This window comes from Lytechinus pictus, chromosome 9 (assembly GCF_037042905.1).
Source record: "Lytechinus pictus isolate F3 Inbred chromosome 9, Lp3.0, whole genome shotgun sequence".
In the NCBI taxonomy this organism is placed as follows: domain Eukaryota; kingdom Metazoa; phylum Echinodermata; class Echinoidea; order Temnopleuroida; family Toxopneustidae; genus Lytechinus; species Lytechinus pictus.
In genome coordinates this window covers 12,026,687-12,049,058 of record NC_087253.1, presented here as the reverse complement: position 1 = coordinate 12,049,058, position 22,372 = coordinate 12,026,687, and the positions used below count along the sequence as shown (strand labels likewise).

Sequence of the window (22,372 nt, the reverse complement as noted above, 5' to 3'; positions counted from 1 at the left end):
AATCTCAAAATTCTTTCCGGAATCTGTTTCTTCCTGAACGTTGTTCATAAAGTCAACGCAGGTTGAGGCAACTTGAAACACCACGCTCATTCCATATCCAGTAGGTACATGTACACTTGAGAAGATATATTGTCCTCACAGAAAATTGTCGTTATTCCTATTACTGAAATCTGACGGAATGACGTCAGCGTGGAGGAACTGTTCTTGACAATTTTTTTGGGGTGGACAGGTTCTCGGTTTTGCGCGCAGGATAGTACAATACATCAGAGAATAGAATTCAACTGAAATCGTCTAGAAATATACTAGCATAGTCCATGCAAATCCCCTCTTAAGGTTGCACCTTGAAATTAATGTAGCGTTAGAGTGATTCTGTCTGTGGCGGCTGGCGCGCAAAGAGTTAATGCATTTAGATGGAATTCAGGTAATAAATGGAGCTGACAATGTTTGACTCTACTCTTCCACTCTCTTGTGTAACTTGGGTGTGAAAAAAATAGTCATGGACCTGAAATGAAATGTATTTTGTACTACAACACCAGTATCAATATTTTATACGATTTTATAAAAGTCAAATGCTGTCCACATGTACCGGTGTATTCCTTTGTACATTTAAAGAAGAGTTAGAGAAAGAATAGGGAAGAGAGAGGAGAAAGAAAGAGAAAAATAGAGATGGAGAGAGAAGAAAATAATAATAAGTCTCAGGAATCCCTTGGGTGGTCTCAGAATCCCTTGGGCTGTGTCATGAATTTCCTGGGCTGTCTCAGGAATCTCTTGGGGTGTCTCAGGAATCCCTTGGGGTGTCTCAGGAATCCCTTGGGCTGTCTCAGGAATCTCTTGGGGTGTCTCAGGAATCTCTTGGGGTGTCTCAGGAATCCCTTGGGCTGTCTCAGGAATCTCTTGGGCTGTATCAGGAATCCCTTGGGCTGTCTCAGGAATATCTTGGGCTGTCTCAAGAATCTCTTGTGCTGTATCAGGAATCTCTTTGGCTGTCTCAGGAATCTCTTGGGCTGTCTCAGGAATCTCTTGGGCTGTATCAGGAATCCCTTGGGCTGTCTCAGGAATCCCTTGGGCTGTCTCAGGAATCTCTTGGGCTGTATCAGGAATCCATTGTACTGTCTCATGAATCTCTTGGGGTGTCTCAGGAATCCCTTGGGCTGTCTCAGGAACCTCTTGGGCTGTATCAGGAATCCCTTGGGCTGTCTCAGGAATCTCTTGGGCTGTCTCAGGAATCCATTGGGCTGTTTCAAAGCTCCTCACATTGTAAAGAGAACATTTTTTGTATGTATACTGAAGACACCTTGAGATTATTTTGATGTTGACCATTAATTTCTTGTTTATATTCTTGATTTCTCCCCAAAAAATGTGTTAAGCATTTGTATAAAGTTTTTAAAAAAAGTGTATTATTCTGGTCACATATTCCCCTTTACTAATGTTTAAACTGTTTTGCCATCCTGTCATTTTATGTAAAGGTGTATTGTAAAATGTAAATGTTTGTAATTGCTCTGTAAATTATCATCTTTGGTCATTTCTCAAATAAAACAGAAAAGGATATTTTGTAATTGAAATTATTCTCCCAGTGTCTGATTTGTCTTCTTATGAGCTGTACAAACATTATGCTTAGTATATTATTGCTACTAATTTAGTTCAATCTCGACCTGTATCGTTTCATTATTCGTCTTCCTTCAATCCCTGTTTTTATCTCCATTTCACTATATCTTTCATCTCCCATTTCTTTTCAACAGCTTCCTCCCATTTATCTTTTCCCCAATTGGTACATGTTTGAAATACTCTATTCTACTCTCTTCTCCTCCCTTTCTGTTTGAAGTTGCATCACTTTGGTTTTTTTTTTTTGGGGGGGGCACATGACCCAAGATTGAATATTATTTATTTGCTCTCAATCTGTCATTCATCTTTCACCTTCTAAAGATAGATGGTTGTCCAAATATTACTTCTCTGCTTCTCATTTTTCACCTTCACTTCTGTCTTAATAAAATCTCTTTTCCTTTTTATTTCTATGTTATTTCTTCTAACCTCTCTCCCTCCCATCTCCTGTTTTCTTTTCCTTCCCTTTTCTCTGCTTGGGGCCCCCATTAAATACTCTTCAACTCTCCCTCATTTCTCTCTCTTTTTGAATTTGTTTCATCTCTTCTTTTTCATATTTCTGTTTTTTTTTTTTTTTTTTTTTTTTTTTTTTGGGGGGGGGGGGGCACATGGCCCAAGATTGAATATTCGCTATTTGCCCTCAGTCTGTCCTTCAACTTTCACCTTCTCTTTCTTTTCTTCTCTTCTTGATGAAATTATATTCCGGTTTCATTTCTTTGTTTTTTTTCTGCTTGCCCAACACTTTCTTTCCTCCCCCAATATTCTGTTCTCTTCCTCACCCCCCCCCCTTCCCAGTCTCTCTTTCCATCTTCCCATTTCTCTCTTGCTCTCTTCCTCCTATAATATCCCTGGTAAACACCACAATCCAATATCTAAGGAAAAAAAAATTGTATTCAATTTATTGCAAAGTCTACAAAAGAATACCAATATACAGTCCATATGCATTACAACAAAAATGGTTTGGCCACACTGAAAAGGCCAATAGTTCAGTGATATAATCATTGACATAATGGGTTGCAATCAATCCCAAAATGACAACCAATCAATATCATCGTAACATGCGCATTTTGTTCAAAACACTGACCAAGAACCAATGAGAGTGGGCCTTTCATATTTGCAATTCATCACAAACCTCTATGCAACTGGGCCCTCTTGCAAATTGAAGAGTTATCACTAATAAACATGGTAATAGCTCTGAACAAACCAAGCTTTACATGAAAATAACTGGTAATAGGAGTGGGCTATACATGGGTCGAAAATACTTTTTTTGTCAATTTAATACGGCAACAGTTTTTATCTATTCTTTGTAATGTATCTCAACATGAAATGACAATATTTTTTTCTAGGGTCCGAGAAAAAAGTGTGCCGGGCCAAAATCTAAAATGGCCGCCAAAACCCCCAAAATCAGTTTAGGCCACAACCTCTTTATTTGGTGGTCTTTTTCTCTGGTTTTGGTGTCTATTCATGTTTTCGGGGGGGGGGGGGGCAGGCAATCTGTTTTACCTGAAATTAGTACTTAAAAACTATTATTTGTAGAGTTAAATGGTTATTTTACCTAAATTTACACATTTTTAGACCCATTTTTCAGCCCAAAATTAGGTTTCATCGTCTTGTGGTTCTTGGATATTGGACGATACGAGTTCCACAATAGCAAGTAGTTCCATATGCTATATCGCTCTTATTCCTCTATTTTGGGTTCTACGGATATTTACGAAATATATCTTATTAAATAAAAAAAGGTTATTTATCCATAGGGGCCGTACAGTATACAATGCATGTACAGTACATGTATGCACTGCATACATGTATTGATTGATTGATTGAAAATCACATTTATTTCCTTCAAACAGATACAAAATAATATTTGACATAGTAACGAATACAGTATATATTTCGACACAATTTTGAAGGAGGCGAAAACCCGGAAAGCAGAGCTTGAGTTGGGGTCGCCAGATACAAATAAATAACAAGTTACGTACTGTAATGACATCATATGTAATTGCATATAAATAAGAAAGTTAAGAGTAGAAAAAGAAACGCAGATGGAGAAGAGGGAGAAGAAATGTAGGCATTAGAAGATAAGTTCATTTGAATAACAGAGTAAACTGGTCGCAATTACGTAACATTGGTACATGTATAAAGAGCTTGAGTGATTTTGTCTAGCAGAGCAACAGGTAAGGCATGTGCATTAATTAACATTAGAAATGGAAGGTAGTTCAAGCATGTCAACATGTCAACATGTATGTCCATGCATTGACCACCATGGCAAGGTCTACAGGTACTATAGTGTCATAGAAATTACCTCTTGAATTAGATGCTTCAGAAATTGAAGATACTGTATGTTTTGTCTCAGAAATTGAAGACATGTTTTGTCAAATATGCTCATTCAGGGGGGGAAGGGGAATGGATTATAGTCAACCCCACATTATGGCATTTACACTGTGGCTATTCTGTTACCATTTTGGTAACTTTTCCATTCAATTGTAACTTGCATGGAATCCTTGATTCTGATTGGCCGTTGATAAGCGTTACCATGGTAGTTAACTGACAACATTAACAAAGACACAACCAGGTAAAAACAAGCCTCCAAATGAAGAGGATATGGCTAAAAATGTAATGTGCGTACATGTACATGTACATGATGTTTACACTGTATGTGCAATTTATGTTTCTCATCGGGTTACATATTTCCATCATGTATATCAGCTAACAAGCAATCAAATTCACAAGTCACAATCTAATTCTAAACCTCAGGAGCTCACTTCTATGACACTATAGTTTATATACAGGACTTACTATGTCATGGTGGTCAATGCATGGATATATGCAGTGTAGTATGTACAGTATATTGTATACCACACAGCCCCTATGGACAAATTACATTTTCTTTTATTTGATAAGATATATTTCGCAAATATCCGTCAGCCCCATTTTAACGATATAGAAGCTCTATATCTACATGAAGCTGCTTACTACTGGTCAACTGGTATCGTCTAATATCCAAGAACCATGAGACAATGAAACATAATTATAGGCTGGAAAAAGGGTCTAAAAATTAGTAAATTTAAGTAAAATCACCTTATAGCTCTACAAATAATGGTACTAATTTTAGGAAAAACAAATTACCTACCCCAAAAGACATATGGATAGACACCAAAACCAGAAAGAGAGACCACCAAATAAAGAAGTTGTAGCCAAAACAGTAATTTTGGGGGGTTTTGGCGGCCATTTTGGATTTTGGCCCGGCACACTTTTCTCGGACAGGAGACAAAAAATATCATGTCATGTTGAGATAAAGTAAAAGGAATACAAAAAAACTGTTGGCACAGTAAAACCCAAAATCACCCATTTATAGCCCACTCCTACTGGTAAAGATTTTTATAGTCAGACATAGCACACAAACCTGAATATCTTGTGCAAGAAGTCGATGGGAACAGGTGAGTGTTTGATAAAGCTGTTCGACTTTAAGAACGACAGGCGAACCTTTCTTATGTGCTTAATAATCACCAATGAACATTAATGGTGAATATCATTTACCACAAGAAAGGATCACCAGTCGCAGCCCCCTGGACATGAAAAAACATCAATATGTGGACAGACAGTCAAATTTACAACTGAAACACGTATTTGTTTGCTATCATTTCCATTTTCATTGAAACCTAAAGTTGAAATTAGACCTTCGAAGCTCAATATTCTAATTTTCAACAAGAATCTGAATGGAATGTATATTATTTGCCAAAATTCAATTATGGCTACAGGAAGTCAGTCCAATGTCGGCAATAGTGTTCAGTCATGATTCAGACATTGCCTTGGCTTTTGAATAGTCCCTAAATTGATTACTGTTGCGGAGACGAACATATGACATAATGCTTTCATGATGGCATGACCCATGTTTGTGTGGTCATAATGAGATCTGTAAAGGCCACCGCACACCTTACGACCCGACTGGTCGGCGACTGGCTTGCGACTGAGTGAGGGGAGATGTGACGTCACAGCTCTTGTCAGCTTGAGAGTCGCAGACCGGTCAGAGACAAGTCGCAAGGAAAATCGGAAGGATTTGACATGTCGAATCCTTATGACTTGATCGCAAGCTCAATCCAGCTTCCAGCCAATCAGACAGCAGAGTTGCACGACGCGTATATGATAAACAACGCACATACGCAGTAGTAAGCGTGCTTTCTCAGTTGCTATGCCAAAAAGCAAAAAGCGCCTGCGTGAGTCGCAGATCGGATCACAAGGTGTGCAGTGTCGAGGCTTATGACTACCTTGCGATTCATCTCCCCTCACTCAGTCGCAAGCCAGTCATAGACCAGTCGGGTCTTAAGGTGTGCGGTGGCCTTAAGATGTCATGAGTATTTTCGATAATGTCAAACGCAAATGCTGTACAACTTTTGACAAATTCTATTGTATGCCTATTTGTTTCCCAGCCAGAAGAATTGTTTTTTATGGCTTATACATCTGTATCTCCTGACTTTTTAGACAAAATGTTGAAGAGCATTGTCATATCCATGTATGAACCAGGCTAACATTACACTGAAAGGAAGAATTTCTTGATTTTTATCAGAGGGTAGGCGTTTCTTCTGATTCGAGTAACTATTAATCATGATCTTGCTTCTTTCACATCCATGCTCCATGATCCAACATGTGTGAACAAGACTTGACCTTACACTCAAAGCAAGAATTTTGTTATATTTTTTTATCAGAGGGTGGTAGCTTCAGATCAGTTAAGATTTGTGTCATGACCTTGCTTCTTTCACATCCAATGCTCCATGATCCAACATGGCTGACAGGAGGACCGATGATTTCAAAGCTGCCCCGTGAATCTGAGAGGGAATATAACAAAAAAGGATGATGAGCGGAGGCATGATTCTAAATTTTTGTTTGAAATTTATTTCATGGGTTGATTCGGGATTCCCTAATGCAGGCTGATATACTTTGAATTTTCTGTTAAGCAAGAAAAAAAAAATTCTCACTCACCAAGAGGATGAGCATGTCCCCCCTCCCCCACAAACTGGAATTCAGAATATGACCCTTTTTCTAAAAAGCCTACACACTCCGAGAAACAAAAGTGAAAGAAAAAAATCATACATCAAAGAAGAACAAGTATCTACATGTAGTAGTACATTATATACTAGAGCGGATCCAAGTTGAATCAATAACAATATATTTATATGAAGATAAAAACTGAAGTTATCACTGAGTTTAATACTCACTGTGTGTACAAAGCTGCGTTTTCTGCTCTGAACAGCGCTCTCTCTAGGATTGGTGGGATAGCGTATCTTCAGACGACGGCTGATGAAATCTGTGCAGTTACACACGTTAGCTACCTAGAATTACAACAAAATCACACAAATTATAGTTATAAATGAACTCTGCCTCAGTCAAATTTGTTGGGCCCACAGAAATCTTACTTAGGAGAAATTCGACGTAAGATGTTTTAAAGAAATGTTAAGCATATTCTAGGGGGGAGTTTCACAAAGATTTAAGTCTGACTTAGAGTTGCATTTATATATGCAGTTGTGTGTGATATGAAAGGCATCGCCACGTCAAGTCATGCTGAGGGGACGCACGCTACTGCATAATATTCAATAAGATTGGGTGTTACAAATCATGTGCACATCAGCATTTACGCATGAGTCTTCGGTCAAACTTAACTCTTTGTGAAACACGCCCAAGGCCTGAAATAATGCTTCGAGTTGGTGATTTTTCGACTTATGGTACTGTAGGTTGCACGCTACTGCATAATATTCAATAAGATTGGGCGTTACAAATCATATGCACATCAGCATCTAAAGCATAAGTCTCAGTCACACTGAACTCTTTGTGAAACACGCCCTAGGCCTGAAATAATGCTTCGAGTTGGTGATTATTCGACTTATGGTAGGTCGACTTACGCAGACTTCACATTAGGCATGTCTTGCCTCGTCCTGAGTTGAACTGCTTAATCATTTAAAAAGAGTGAAATTTGTCTGATAGACTCACTGTTATACAGTGGTGGACAAAATGAAATCATCAGAAAACATCCTTTCACAAACTATATACTTTTATGGGGGAGACATTCAATATTTTTTGCATTATGACACTTTTTTCATAAGTGCAAGATTGTATAAATTTTCAAGTTGGGGGCCAAACAGAACAGAGTAAGTCAAGAAAGAGTGACTATATATTCCATTGTTTTTAAAGCATATTGATAACTTTTGTAGACATTCCAACCATTTATTAGGTATCTCAATGGTCAACCGAATGAAAACAACTACTGAAACAATTTTAATATGACAGGTGTTTTGATAATTTAGGCCACCGCTATATTTACAGGAATTACAGATTTTAACTTAAATATTTAAATAATAACAAAAATAACAAGTGATAGGATTCCCTATTGGCACCAATGATGTAAATTTCTAAATATGACTGTTTTTAGATATCTACTAATACTACAGAGAATAAATTGACCTATAATTGATTTTGTATAGAGAAACTAAAATGATTTGAGAGAAAAGTCATTGTTTTGCTACTTGGTAACATAATTATTTGCTGTATAAATTTATTGAGTAGTTAATTAGCATGTTATCACATAAGTTGGTCTATATTACTAGACTACACTAGCATTATGGATCAGGAAACTGGCTAGGTATGAGTAATTGAGGACTCGAGATGGCGCTAATGGTTTGTATCTGCTTTAAATATTTATCATACCTCTACGTAATTCTCCTCACTTGGCAGCCAAAGTTCAACAGACATCATTCTATGCATACAAGGTAGAAGATTTCTACTGGATACCTCAACAATCCTTCAAAAATGAACAACATATTAATTTCAGTTGTGAAAATAATCTAAAAATTAGTTCCAACATAATGGCCCGAATTCACAAAGGTGGTTTTTATTCATGAGTCCACTTTTTTTATTTAATGAGTCCACTCTTCAAACAGTGGACTCATGAATAAAATATCATATCTAACCATGGTAACAGGCGTCAATTTGGCGCACTGTGACAAAAGCGCGCATCAGCATTGGACATTGTTTATACATGCGCTCAATTAAGCGTAATTTATACAGGAAATCTGCATAAACCATGGATTCAACCGTGGGTTTTTAAACCACCTTTGTGAATTCGGGCCAATATAATGACATGACCACCCAAGTGTTTGTATAAAAAAGAAAACCAGTATTTTCAAATTTTACAAACGCATTATAATGCAAACCAAGGCAAACTCTATCATCAACTTCTTTTGATTTGGTAAAATAAATTTTGAAGGACAAAATGTTGTAATAAAAAAAATACTAAATATTATTAATTTCATTTTTCCTATTAAAATCAATGTACTAAGTATGATATCAAAAGTGATGAATAAATGTCTTTCAAAGTTAATAAATTAAATATTTCCATTAAAAAACAAAAGATTTTGATGCTTCCCTTATGTTACCTGTTTAGGAATATTAGTGTTCATTCTCATTCAAATTTTTCTTTAGAATTCAACAAAACATTCTGATGCTTTAAAATGGAAACACCATTCCATGAAGGACATTTTTTACTTTCTCTTTCTTCCTTCTCATATATTTTGTATGATTTTTACAGGTCAGGATCAAGATTTATTGATATATATAAAACAGTGCATTAACAAATAGGATATCCCTGATGTGGTTTACGGTACACCATGTGGAGTATTATAGAAACAGTGGATAGAAGAAGAAAAATAAATGGATAGGCTAGAAAGTGAAAATTTGAGAGTAGAGTATTTTTTTAAAATGTAGTCCTGAAAAGGACTGTAAACCAGAAGAGATTGATGAGTTGAAACAGCTTGAGTAGTAGGATGGATGAGGAGATGCTGGCTTGAGTCGGCAAGTAGAGATGATGAGCAGAAGCAGTAGAGAGACTCGACGTTTCGGGCAGGTTAACTGTCCGTCTTCATCTCTACTCGCCGACTCAAGCCAGCACCTCCTCATCCATCCTACTACTCAAGCTGTTTCAACTCATCAATCTCTTCTGGTTTACAGTCCTTTTCAGGACTACATGCAAGAAAAAATACTCTACTCTCAAATTTCCACTTTCTCGCCTATCTATTTATTTTTTCTTCTTCCAGCCACTGTTTCTATAATACTCCACATGATGTACCGTAAACCACATCAGCGATTGTACATGCCACCATGCAAACCTTCAAACATCCAAATAGGATATCATTTGCAACCATTACGCCAAATTGTAGATTCCTATATAATGTACAAGATAATGACCAAATTAAATCAATAAAATAAAATAGAATTTCATACTTTCTATAAACATGTTTATTGAGTCATACCGGAAAATGAGATTGGTCAATAAAATCAATCCCATGTACATTCAATAAACATTTTTTAGTCAGTCAAACCACAAAATAAGATTAGTCACTTTGTCCTGGATCGGTCAATAAATCTACTGACCTGAATGGAATGTCAAAGGTCAAGATGAGGTCAACCAGCGTGTCGAGATACTGAAATAAGAGAGCATTGCTTGCATCCTCTGTCCCTTCACTGACTCCAAAGATCTCAACCTGTTGAGAATTAGATAATAGATATCAAGTCATCTTTGGGAGAATATGAACCAAATCAGTTATTATGCCCAGCCGCCATTAAATCGGCCCGACCAAGTTTCTTCTTCTTTTTTTTTTTGAAATTCATTATTTTCTGGTCTAATGTCAACTGAATTAACACTATTATCAATTTACAACTGACAAACAAGATTCGAACCAAATAATGTTATTATAAGACAGCAGCCTACAGCTTTAACAGGCATCTTAGGCCACTCTGGTATGACCATTTGATGCCAGAATCGAGCATTCTACAGGCTTTAAAAAAATAATAATTGGATTTGTACAGCGCTTTTTCCAAAGGATAAAAAAACGCTGTTAATGGCATAAGACAAGTTAAGGTTTATAGTGATACAGGTGTGTTTTAAGGTGTTTTTTTAAGAGGTAGAGAGAAGAGATATTTCGAATATTTTTTTTTTGGGGGGGGGTATCTTAGGTCTTGCCAATTAGAAGATTGGTGGGTATATTGATACAAATTAGATGTATGTTCCATGGACTTACCCTGGAATCCTGAAATTGGTTATGAAGACCCTCAAAGTTTGAAGATTCTGGAAAAGAGTAATGAAGTAATGATCTCAATTCCTGTAGCAAAGAATCTCTAACAAATTACTGAAATATAGAGTGTAGCGAGAAATGATCTGCCAAAAGTGTATCTTCATGATAAAGTCATTCACCATTCATTTGATAGTAACCAAATTTTTAAACTCAATTTTTTTTTTATAAGATAAATGTTACATAATTTCAAGATATAACTAATTTCATAACTTGAGCAACCTATTTGGTTTTTCATATTGCTGTTATTAAAGTGGGATGTGTAATACTTCTACATTCTACCTTTGCCCCTGAACTGCCCCCAAAGGCCCCAGAAAACTAGGGTATTATGTAATTTATAATATAATGTCAGAAATTTTGGCTGGTGATCTCAAAAAGTAGTCTTCAAAATAAAAAAAATAAGGTAAAGGGTAAATCTATTTCATATACAGAAAATGATTACAATGGCCCGTATTCTAAAGTCAGGTTTAACCAAGACCACAGTCTAACTCTGTGCTAAAATTATGGGAGTCAATATTTCAAAAGTTCTGTTTATATTGTATGTTTCTTAGGTTTACTCTTTCGTTTCCTGTTGCTTTCATAATGAAGAAAAATACTTCAGTTATCATTTCAAGACAATTCTCAACATTTTGAGTGCCAAATGAGTTAATAGTGTGGATTTGTGGTCCAATTGGCTTTCCATAGTTAAACAAGGGTTTAATTTAAACCCAAATTCAGAATACGGGCCTTAAAGTCTATGGCCCGTATTCTGAAGTCGGGTTTAACTTAAACTCAGGTTTAAAGTTGTGGTTTAAGTATGGATAGTAAATTGTTACATAAATCGCTAACAGTAGAGATATAATATTTCACCTCATTTGGCTCTTAAATCATTCATAATTGTGTAGGAAGTATGAAAAGATGATTGTCTTCACCATCGATGAATCAGGAAAGAGCACAGTAAACATAAGAAACATTGGCTTCCCATAATTTTAGCACAGAGTTAGACCACGGTCTAAGTTAATCCCGACTTCAGAATACGGGCCTATAAGTTACAGTAATGATGCATCTACATGTGTAAAATCAGACCACAATATTAACAATGGGTAGGGCATTTAGGAGTGAGCCCATTGACCCAAGGCATGAGGAAACTGCTTTATAAAGCTCACATCTGCCATTCATGAAATAAAAAAATCATCCCCCCTCACCTTTAGATGCATTGTAATGTCTCCCAACTGCAAAAGACCTGAAAATAACAACAAAAAACATTGAATAGTAACATACAATGTATGTACTCATTCCTCTATTCTTATCATTTCATATTCAGATTCAGATTCATTTATTGTTGATCCATGATAAAATACATAGAAATTTGGCCTCCACTGGCTGTACATACAAATGATATAAAGTATATATACAAACACAAACATATACATTGGGCGAATATATTGAAAGAAAATATACATAATCAATTCAAACATGTATTGCAATACAACATAGAAGGGAGATGTCAAATAATTTACCCATTACAGACAAAGAGTGAGAAACGGCTGAGAGTTAACTAAGAGATAGATGGAAGAGACCATGCAAGCAAGAAGAGAAAGAATTAGTTGGATAGAAACAAAAGTGGACACAGTGGAGAAGGAAAGTGAGCGAAGAAGATAGAGGGAAATCATAGCAGAGAGAGACAGAGAGAGACAGAGAGAGATAGAGAGGGAGAGATAAAAGCTTAAACGGAATGATAATTAGGCATTACAAAATTGCAGCGAGAAGATACACAGCTGTATTCATACGTTAAAAGTAATTACATAATAAGAAAGAACACATTAAAAACCGACTTTGAAGTGCATAACAAGCTGGGATGGACAGAGGCAAGAATGGGCTGGAGATCGATTACGAGTGTGTTTGAATTGAATTGAATTACTGAATAATATTCAGGTATATCAAACTTTGACAATTGGAAAACAAACAAGTTTCCTACTTGAACATCAAGATGGTCCCAGAACAAAGCCTATGTGATTTACAAAATTCAGAAATCAATTGAATGAATTCATGATTTTTAGTTGTTACTCAGTTAAGCAGAAAAAGCATGCACATACAATCTGTAATATTGTAATGTGTCCTTAATGGCACAGTCACGTTTCCCTTAAGGCGGTCGTACGGCCAGTCAAAAACAGCCGTTTTAACATTTTTTTGTACCAGCTACATATACATGTAGGTGAGTTGAATGAAAATGTATAAAACGGCTGTTTTCAACTCGCCGTACAGCTGCCCTAAGGGAAATGCGACTGCAGCATTCGAAACATGAAATTTCTGCCCTATAGCACTACATCCTCTCTTTATGGGTAATTGTTAATAATAATGAAATAAATAATAATAAAACATTGCTTATATAGCGCATATAACTATGTCTCTATGCGCTTTAGAAAGAAGAATAGAAAGAATGGAGAAGAAAGAAAAGCCTGTTCACAGAGGAGCACATATATAATCAATTAGTAGGTACATGTATATCTTATTTTACAAAAAGGAATGTCTTCAAAAGGGACTTAAAGGATTCTACATTATTAGCTTGTTTAACAATATCAGGTAATTTATTCCAAAGTTCAGCAGAGGACATTTTGAATGAACGAGTGCCGTAGAATTGAGTGTTAATTTTGGGAACTACAAGGAGAGATTTGTTTGTTTGTTAGAATTCTATTTTCTACAAACCTTTGAGGGAGGTCACTGGATTCTAATACTGACATCATGTAGTAAGCTGAAAGTGCAATAAGAGGAAAAAACATATGATTGTTGTCATACATGTATAAGGAAACATAAACATGAACAGGGGCCCGTTGCAGACAGAGTTGCAATCAATCGCAACTCTAAAAATCAGGTGCAACTTGATTTTCAACCAATCAAAAGCGCGCATTTGGGACTTGCGATTGATTTTTGGCTAGCATTTAAACACAAGCCAAAGAGTTGCAATCAATCGCAACTCTAAAATCATGCGCAACTTGATTTTCAACCAATCAACAGCGCGCATTTTGGACTTGCCATTGATTTTTTGACTTGCGTTTAAACGCAACTCTTTCTGCAACAGGCCCCAGGACTGTGAAAATAGGTTTCACTGGCTCTGTAGACAAATGATCCAGTAACTATTATTAAGCATATGTAAATTTTAATAATTTTCATTCTTTATGCAATAGAATGGATTAATGCACATCTAAACAATTATACATTTGAAATCAAATTGCTGCCTAATAACATTAATATGATTCCAATGGGGGGGGGGGGCAGTTGGAAATGTGTATTAAGTAGGGTATGAGAATAAGTCTGCGCAGGAATTAGCCTTCCGGTTTGTGAGAGGCGAGTCCTTTCTGCCATCAACCCATCCTGACTCCCATACACACACCCGGAGTCTAACTTTTCAACAAGTGGAACGCCTCTGGCAGTCTCGCCTGCATTACGCGATTTAATATAGCAGCAGTGCTAACTTTGAAAACTACAATAAAATAATCATTCACAAAAACACCATTCATATAATGACATAATACCACGTTCATTGACCATAAATGACATTTGAACAGTGACTTAAGACTTGTCAACTACACCCATGTCCACATTTCATTCACTCTATCCATAAAATTTCAAAGTTATGATGGCAATTCAACAATTATCCCAACATGGCCTAAGTTTATTGACCTTAACTGACCTTTGACCTTGGTTTTGTGACCTGAAACTCACAGGGGATGTTCAGTGATACTTGATTACTCTTATATCCCAAGTTTTATGAACTAGATCTATAAACTTTCAGAGTTAGGATGGTAATTCAACAAATACCCCCAACATGGCCAAAGTTCATTGACCTTTAATGACCTTTGACCATGGTCATGTGACCTGAAACTCGCACAGGATATTCAGTGGTACTTGCTTAACATAATGTCCAAGTTTCATGAACTAGATCCATAAATTTTCAAAGTTATGATGGTAATTCAACAAATACTCCCAACTTGGCCAAAGTTCATTGACCCTAAATGACCTTTGACCTTGGTCATGTGACCTCAAACTCAGGCAGGATGTTCACTCATACTTGATTAACCTTATGTCCAAGTTTCATGAACTAGATCCATAACTTTTCAAAGTTATGATAGTAATTCAACAAATACCCCCTACTTGACCAAAGTTCATTGACCCTAAATGACCTTTGACCTTGGTCACATGACCTTAAACTCGAGCAGGATGTTCACTAATACTTGATTAACCTTATGCCTAAGTTTCATGAACTAGGTCCATATACTTTCTAAGTTATGATGTCATTTCAAAAACTTAACCTTCGGTTAAGATTTTGAAAATAATTCTCCCAACATGGTCTAAGTTCATTGACCCTAAATGACTTTTGACCTTGGTCATGTGACCTGAAACTCAGGTAGGATGTTCAGTAATACTTGATTATCCTTATGGCCAAGTTTCATGAACTAGGTCCATATACTTTCTAAGTTATGATGTCATTTCAAAAACTTAACCTTAGGTTAAGATTTGATGTTGACGCCGCCGCCGCCGTCGGAAAAGCGGCGCCTATAGTCTCGCTCTGCTATGCAGGCGAGACAAAAATGGGAGGAATATATGATATATTTCATACCCTCCAAGAATATATTCCTCTACACAACTTTGGTACACATAATTTCTTTCAGTATTGAATTGATAATCGGATTTATGGCCTGCATGTATATCTTTTTGAAGAATATTGAAACTTTGACTAATGATTTGAAGAACTTAAAACATACCTAGAAATCCCATTGGTGATGTCCCAGCTAAGTGCATGATATTCTCACTCGTCTGAATGACATATGTCTTAGGGGAATAAAGTAAGAAGTTTTAAAGAGATATTAATTATTATTATAATTATTAAAGAGAGATTAAACTGGAGAATTATAGGGAAAAGTACCTGTATGTCTAGGCCTATAGTATTTCAGAAACAGAGAGGACCTGCCTGGCTTAGTTTCGATACAAAGATAATCTATTGTAAGTGCTAGGATTGCCCAATGTTTCAAATTTCACTAATCAAGAAATTGATGCAATTACAACGAAAGCTACCAGACCCGGGGGGGGGGGGGGGGGGGTTCACAAAGAGTTAAGTGTGACTTAGTTTCATGCCGAATAAAAGGCATCACCGCATTGGTCAAATCATGCTAGGAGGATCCATGCTTCTGTGTATTCACCAATGAGAATGCGTGTTAAATAATCAAGTGCACCATCAGCACTAAGCATGACTTTAAGTCTCACTGTGAAACACCCCCCCAGGCCTGGAGCATGTTATGTAATCAGCACAAGTATGCCTTGGAGATGGCACAAAGGTGATATGTATTTTAAACAGCTTTATACTGCTATTCATAAAGAGAACATACAGATCTTTAACATAACACACAGATAATTGTTTACTTTTAACTTAACATTTATTAATAATCCAATTATTATTTTCTTCTTAAGTGATGTTTGGAAATGGCATGCCTTTGAAAAAATAAACATGATTCATAGGAATTCATGACTGATATGTCAGGTGACTTTGCAGTATCATGTTAACAAAAGCAGATAATTTGATAATATAATTCAATCAGTTCCATTTCAATCACGTTTTTTCTATTGATACTTTACATGAATTTTTAAATCAGATTTCTTAAAGTTCATTTTTTTCTACTTACTTTATCGGAGGTTTCAGGATTCAGGCCTAATGCTTCCTGTCAACAATAATAAAGGAAAAATCAGAAATCAACAGTGCACTATAATACTAACTACCATTCTCTGGTAGGCACTGCAATGTACATTAATATGAACTGAACTGAATTTATTACCAAATAATGTCAAATACATTGATACAGGGTATATTGTCATATAAACTTAATTGGTAAAAGAACTCCACAGAAATAGCAAGTACTGCTAGTGGGACGTGGAGCCCCTATCCTACAATATACATAATCATAATTGATAGCATGAAATAACGTTTAAATAGTAAGTTTACAAATCATGCTCTTCGGCAAATAACATATCTAGTGTATAAAACAAATGAATAGATCTAGCACAATAGGGTAAAAGCAAGAATTGCATACAAATGAATTTAAACATAAATACAATATTTACAAATGATTGAGGAACTCATGAATATTCTTGTATGAAAATGTTTTTAAGTGCTCTGCGGAAGGAATCTAAAGATTTATGCCGTTTTACTTTATCAGGAAGGCTATTCCAGAGTTGTGAACCCATAAATGAGATTGAAGTTTTGCCATGTTCTGTCCTCACCCAATAATTTTTTTATCATAATGAATACCAAAATCTACAGCCAAAATCTGAGGGCCATATTTTGTATCCCCCCCCCCCCAACCCCACCTGATGATAACAAATATGCCAGGACTATTAGGGTTCGATATTATATTATAGCAAAATGATTATAATGCTTACCAGTGCAATTGGTTTATACATATCAGGCATTGAGAACCTGGTAAAGCCATTGGATGTCAGATGAGATGAAACAGATGAAATGAGATCATATTCCTTGAGCACTAAGTCTCCTTCGGTGTACCGATAGCCAGGGTGGACCATTGGGTTGCTAAATGATACAATGGATTAAAATCAATACTATTTCAATGCTTCTTGCTTTATTTCACATTGTGCCACTTAGAATTGATTAAAAAGTCTGAAAAACATCTAGAATAATTCCTTTCCTACATGAAAGAGGTTTTCTATGGCCGAAGATAATTTGTAAAAGTCTGAATATCGTTGATATCTTGCACTATGTTACTTACATTGTAAATCATCAAAGCTTTCTTATCATTATCATCAATATTAGTATTAGAAATATTATCAAATTAATAAATAATTTGGATTAAATCATATCAAATCAATCAATTGAAATCAGATAGTCAATGAGCTAAGAGATGAGACCTCTCCTATAAATAACAATAATACTTGTTTCTTTTACTATAATGCATTAAACATAGCAGATTAAGTCCCTATGTAATTCAAAATGGCTTAATCAAAACATCTTAGCATCTGCAAAAAGTACCCTAAACATTTTTTTTTGGGGGGGTAGAGACCTTAATTTTACCCTAGAATAGATATGATTAATAAACCCTAAACGGGATACTCACTGAACTGAGAGACAAGGATGTTCTTCTTGAGATGCTGGTGATGTGAGTTTACCTCCAAAGCTTTCTTTCTCAATGTTCTCTTCCCCAATGGGCTGTAAGGAAAGATATAGAAATTTTACTACTTGAGAAAAATTGATGATAAACATCTCTGAAATATACATTGCTTGAAATAGTGAAGATTGCAATCCATTAAGTCTTCGAAAACAAAGAAAATCAAACATTCCAGTTTTCTGAAAAACAGAGAAAATTCCAATCAGGAATCCATGTTTTCTACTTTCAAACTCCCCCTTCCATTTTACCATTGCATGTTTAATTTTCTTCTACTTTTACTCTCTTTCCATTGATACTCTCTTATGTTTATCATAAGAATTCATTTCATCAGAACTTACCACCCAACCCCAACTATTCAATTTGATTTTCTGTTAATATGTAAAAATTACTTTATGGCAGGGTGAACTTCCCTTCTATCCCTTATTTGTGAATGGTTTTATGTTTATTTAATTTGAATGCATCCCCCAATCACTTCATCAATATCACACACCACCATGGAATCGTCAAAATACACCTTAATGCATTGACATCATCGCGGTGCCATCTTAGAAATCAGCGCCATTGCCCTGCATGAATTGGTGATCTGCAGCTGGCGTGTCTCTGACAACTCCATTTACGCATATTCCTATATCCTCTGAGGGAGGGCGCTATGAGACTATGATGTCATATGCATAAGGTCTGATTTACTCACCACAGCATTGTGTAGGTGATTTGGTAAAGCCAAGGCCAGAGGATATAACCTATTCATCAAGTCATTCAAAGTGCTCTGTGGACAGAATCGAGGGTTAACAAAGAAAGATAAAAGATAAATCTATTTACACACAGAAAGAAAAATAAATGAATGGATGGATGGGTGGGTGGATAGACAGACAGAGTGAGAAGAGGAGGACAGGGAGGAAAAAAGACAAATGAAGAGAGAAAGAGAGGGGCGAGAGAGAGCAGGAGAGGGGGTACATGTATATAAATGTTTCATAGTAGTGGTCAACAAATGGTGGGAAAATTAATCAGGTTTCAGAGCACAATGTCATATTAATAACATATAATAATTATAAAGATAAAGATTTTCATATTGCACAATGTTGTATTAATAATGTATAAAGATAAAAAAATTTATACTGCACAATGTCACACATGTTTCCTGTTATTACGATGACAATCAGAATGACTACATAATTCAATGGCCTATAAAGTAACATCAGGCACGGGCAAGAAAGATTCACTACCACCATGTCACAACAATACCCGAAAATGAGATGGGTTCAAGGACAATGACAGGTGAGCCATTCTAGCCAATGGACAGCCTTTTGCTTTGTGTGCTTTAAATGGAGAATAAGACCCTCAACATCAGATGAAAAATATTAACAAATATTACGAATGCTGTATAATCACTCTGCAGATAAATGGACAGACAATCTGATGAGTTACACAAAGCTGCATTTACCAATTGATACCATACCAGTAAACTTTTAACTGACATTTAAACTTTTTTAACTTACATTTACTCTTTTCAACTCCTCTCTAATTTTCCTGCCTTCATGTTGGATTTTCTCTTTGGTCCCAGCTTCTCCTTTCTGAAATAGAAACACAACAGAAACCAACTCTCAATTTCAAATTCTTACACAAAAGGAAAGATGGAGTTCAACAACCATGTCCTTTTTCTTTCATATTCAAGACTTTTTTTCAGTCTTGCCTAGAGTAGGAAATAAAAACACTGTGAATGTGCCAAACTAAAGAAGTGGGAGGACCAGGACTTAAAATGAGGGAACAGAGAGTTGCACAATTTTGTTGCCAATAGTTTTGAATATAAAAAAATGGGTATCAATATCACTTCAAAATAGTCAAAATTTGCCTTAAAAACTTATGAGAAGTGATAAATAAAGTTACCAAAAAAGTATGAAAGTCTATTAGCAACAACATTGCATTGACATCACATTAAATCAGTTTGTGAGGTCAGCAAATAATCTTTGCACTTTTTTATATGCTCTTGGACGTGAGGTCATGACGTGTTATGAAAGAGGCATATTTTTGGGGAAGAGGGATTAGATCCAGGATAAACATGCCATGGCAATTTGATGCGGCATTAATCAAGTGTTCAAATGCATGTAATGTTCACTCAGAAACAGTCTTACAACAAATTTGTAATTTAGTATAAAGGTTGTATAACACAAACTCTCCAATATTTTCAAACAATCAGACGATACCTGTTTACTGAGTTGTTTAGCTCTTGTGTTGAGGGCTTTTCTCTTTCTTTCCTTCTCATTCTTCTGCTCCTCGAGATTACATACCTCGTTCCAAATAGAGATCTGTGATGTTGGGATAAAATATAGTGATGATGCAATAATAATACTTTGCACATCAAGAACCCACTGCACTATTCGTATAAGAGTAGGGGGAAACCCCGGTGTAGTGGTCCACCTGCATTCCCCCAATCAGTTATATCGGGAGGAGAGACCTACGGGTCATAGTGATTCAGTTCACTTTTCGCCTCCCAGGCACAGGTGACGGCAAACAAATAATAATTAATCATAATAATAATAATAATATTGGTGAAGAAGATAATAGTAATGATGATGATGGTGAAGATGACGGTAATGATGATGGTAATTAATGATGATGATGATGGTGATGATGATGACAAATTGACAATAATGCTAATGATGATGGAAATGCTGGTAAGTCTGATGATGCTGATGATGATAGTATTAGTAATGATCTGAGGACAATGATGGTGTCATGAATCAGTGATAATGATGCAAATTATTCTATTTTAGTGATGATGATAATCAAAATTGAACATTATTATCAATGTTTATTTGCTGAGCTGCGCTAAATATATCAATGTTCAAAGTGAAACTCACACTGTAAGAAGATTGATGCTATCCAAACAGCTCTAATTGAATTTAGCATAGAGTCTGCATAAATATAGAAAAATGTAATCACAATTATTGTTTTCCCAAGGACCAATATTTCTCAACTCTGCATGCATCTGTTTTGATTCCCTGCCCAGCCCCAGTTCCTTCCTCATTTAGTTCTCTTTCAATCCCCATCATAATTTACCTAGCTTTTCAACACTACCATCATCACCCCCGCATAGCTCATCACCCATACAGCTACAACAGTTATCATTATTGTATGATTATGAACTTCAGTTAAGACAGCTCGACAGAATTGTGTCAATATTATTATTATTTATTAAGTTATTCCATGCATCAATCAATTAGGTTTATCGCTAATCAGAACCACAATGCTTCATGGGATCGAAAAGGGGGCCGTTAGCTAGCTCTGCGCACTGTCCTAATGCATGTGCGGAGCTAGCTTGATTGCTCCCTTTTCAATCCCATGATGCATTGCGGTTTTGATTAGCGATAAACCTTATTGAATAGAAAAAAATCATTGTTTCGAAACAAACCATCTCTGAAATATTGATTCCCTTCATTTCCCTTGCATCAACGCTTTTCTTGAACTTCTCTTCCTCTAGCATTATAGTGTTAAAGTCTAATTCAGGTTTCAATACAAATGGGACATGTTCTCCTTCGGATGACGGAGTGTACAAAGACGTGGATGAAAACCTCTTTCCCAAGCGGGATACGGTTCCAAGATGACGCCGAATCTCCGGGCGTGACAGTCTCTCGCCGTTCCGTTCAAAAGCTGCGGAATTATTGATGGGCGCGGTGCAAGAGTGCATCTTGCAATTACTGCATGATCTCCACACAAATGTGTTTATTTGTCGAGCTGTATCATAATATAGAAGTTTCGCGAACATGTTCATGATGAAAAAGGTGACTTTTTGCTGAAAACTAGTAGAATTTCGTTTGGTTATCACACGACAAGAAAATTCACGTTCCAACTATAACATAGAGGGCGTTAACAACATTTTTTTCGTCATCATTTTTATGAGTGAATTCCTGTTATAATACTCAATGTCCCTATTGGAGAATGATGATATTGGTAGAGTTTGATAAAGTCATAAATTTTACCTTGTCTGATCTTACAACAACAACGACAATAAACTTTTCTTCAGGGTGCACCGATTTTAAACTTTAAAGTCTTACTCGTTTATTTATTCTCAGTGTTAGTAAAAGACAAAAGAGTAAAGGGTTTAAACTACTGTAGAAGCTGTTATTTTCGCGTACAGAATTTTTCGCGAATCGCGGGGGTCCCGACATTTTCGCGGGTTGTTAAATTCGCGATCGGAAGATGTAGAAAATATTTCCACAGCACTTAACATCAAAATATAGATATCATAATTTGAAACAATTTTTTTAATAGACTTCAAAATCGTCCCGTTTTTTTAATACGCACTGCATAGCTGGAATTAAAATGCTTTCTGAAGAGTGCCCTATATGCATGGATGTCCGGTGTTTTTTTTTTTTTTTTTTTTTTTTTGGGGGGGGGGGGGGGGGTGGCGGATATGTTAAATTGGGAGGAGCGGACTGATGATCCGGCCTATATATAATTATGGCCGGAGTAATTTTCCTCGGAGGTATTTTTTAGGGGGGGGGGGGC

The 22,372-nt window shown here is 36.1% G+C and overlaps 2 protein-coding genes across 2 annotated transcripts; both read right to left on the bottom strand.

Annotated features, from left to right (window-relative positions):
• Nucleotides 1-716: 716 nt before the first annotated feature.
• LOC135155575 (putative proline-rich protein 21) lies at nt 717-2,711 on the bottom strand. The gene is made up of 2 exons (XM_064105070.1): nt 2,684-2,711; nt 717-1,249 (listed from the first exon to the last, which is right to left on the bottom strand). Exons 1-2 carry the CDS (start codon nt 2,709-2,711, stop codon nt 717-719), a joined length of 561 nt encoding a protein of 186 aa, XP_063961140.1.
• Nucleotides 2,712-5,203: 2,492 nt separating this feature from the next.
• On the bottom strand, nt 5,204-21,735 carry LOC129267756 (serine--tRNA ligase, mitochondrial-like). Its single transcript, XM_064104702.1, has 16 exons — nt 21,276-21,735; nt 20,068-20,169; nt 19,363-19,437; nt 18,558-18,632; nt 17,816-17,907; nt 17,127-17,274; nt 16,373-16,408; nt 15,458-15,524; nt 13,401-13,446; nt 11,900-11,937; nt 10,665-10,711; nt 10,018-10,127; nt 8,296-8,389; nt 6,813-6,926; nt 5,986-6,422; nt 5,204-5,566 (listed from the first exon to the last, which is right to left on the bottom strand). Exons 1-15 carry the CDS (start codon nt 21,633-21,635, stop codon nt 6,336-6,338), a joined length of 1,491 nt encoding a protein of 496 aa, XP_063960772.1. The 5' UTR covers nt 21,636-21,735; the 3' UTR covers nt 5,204-5,566; nt 5,986-6,335.
• Between the last annotated feature and the right edge of the window lie 637 nt (nt 21,736-22,372).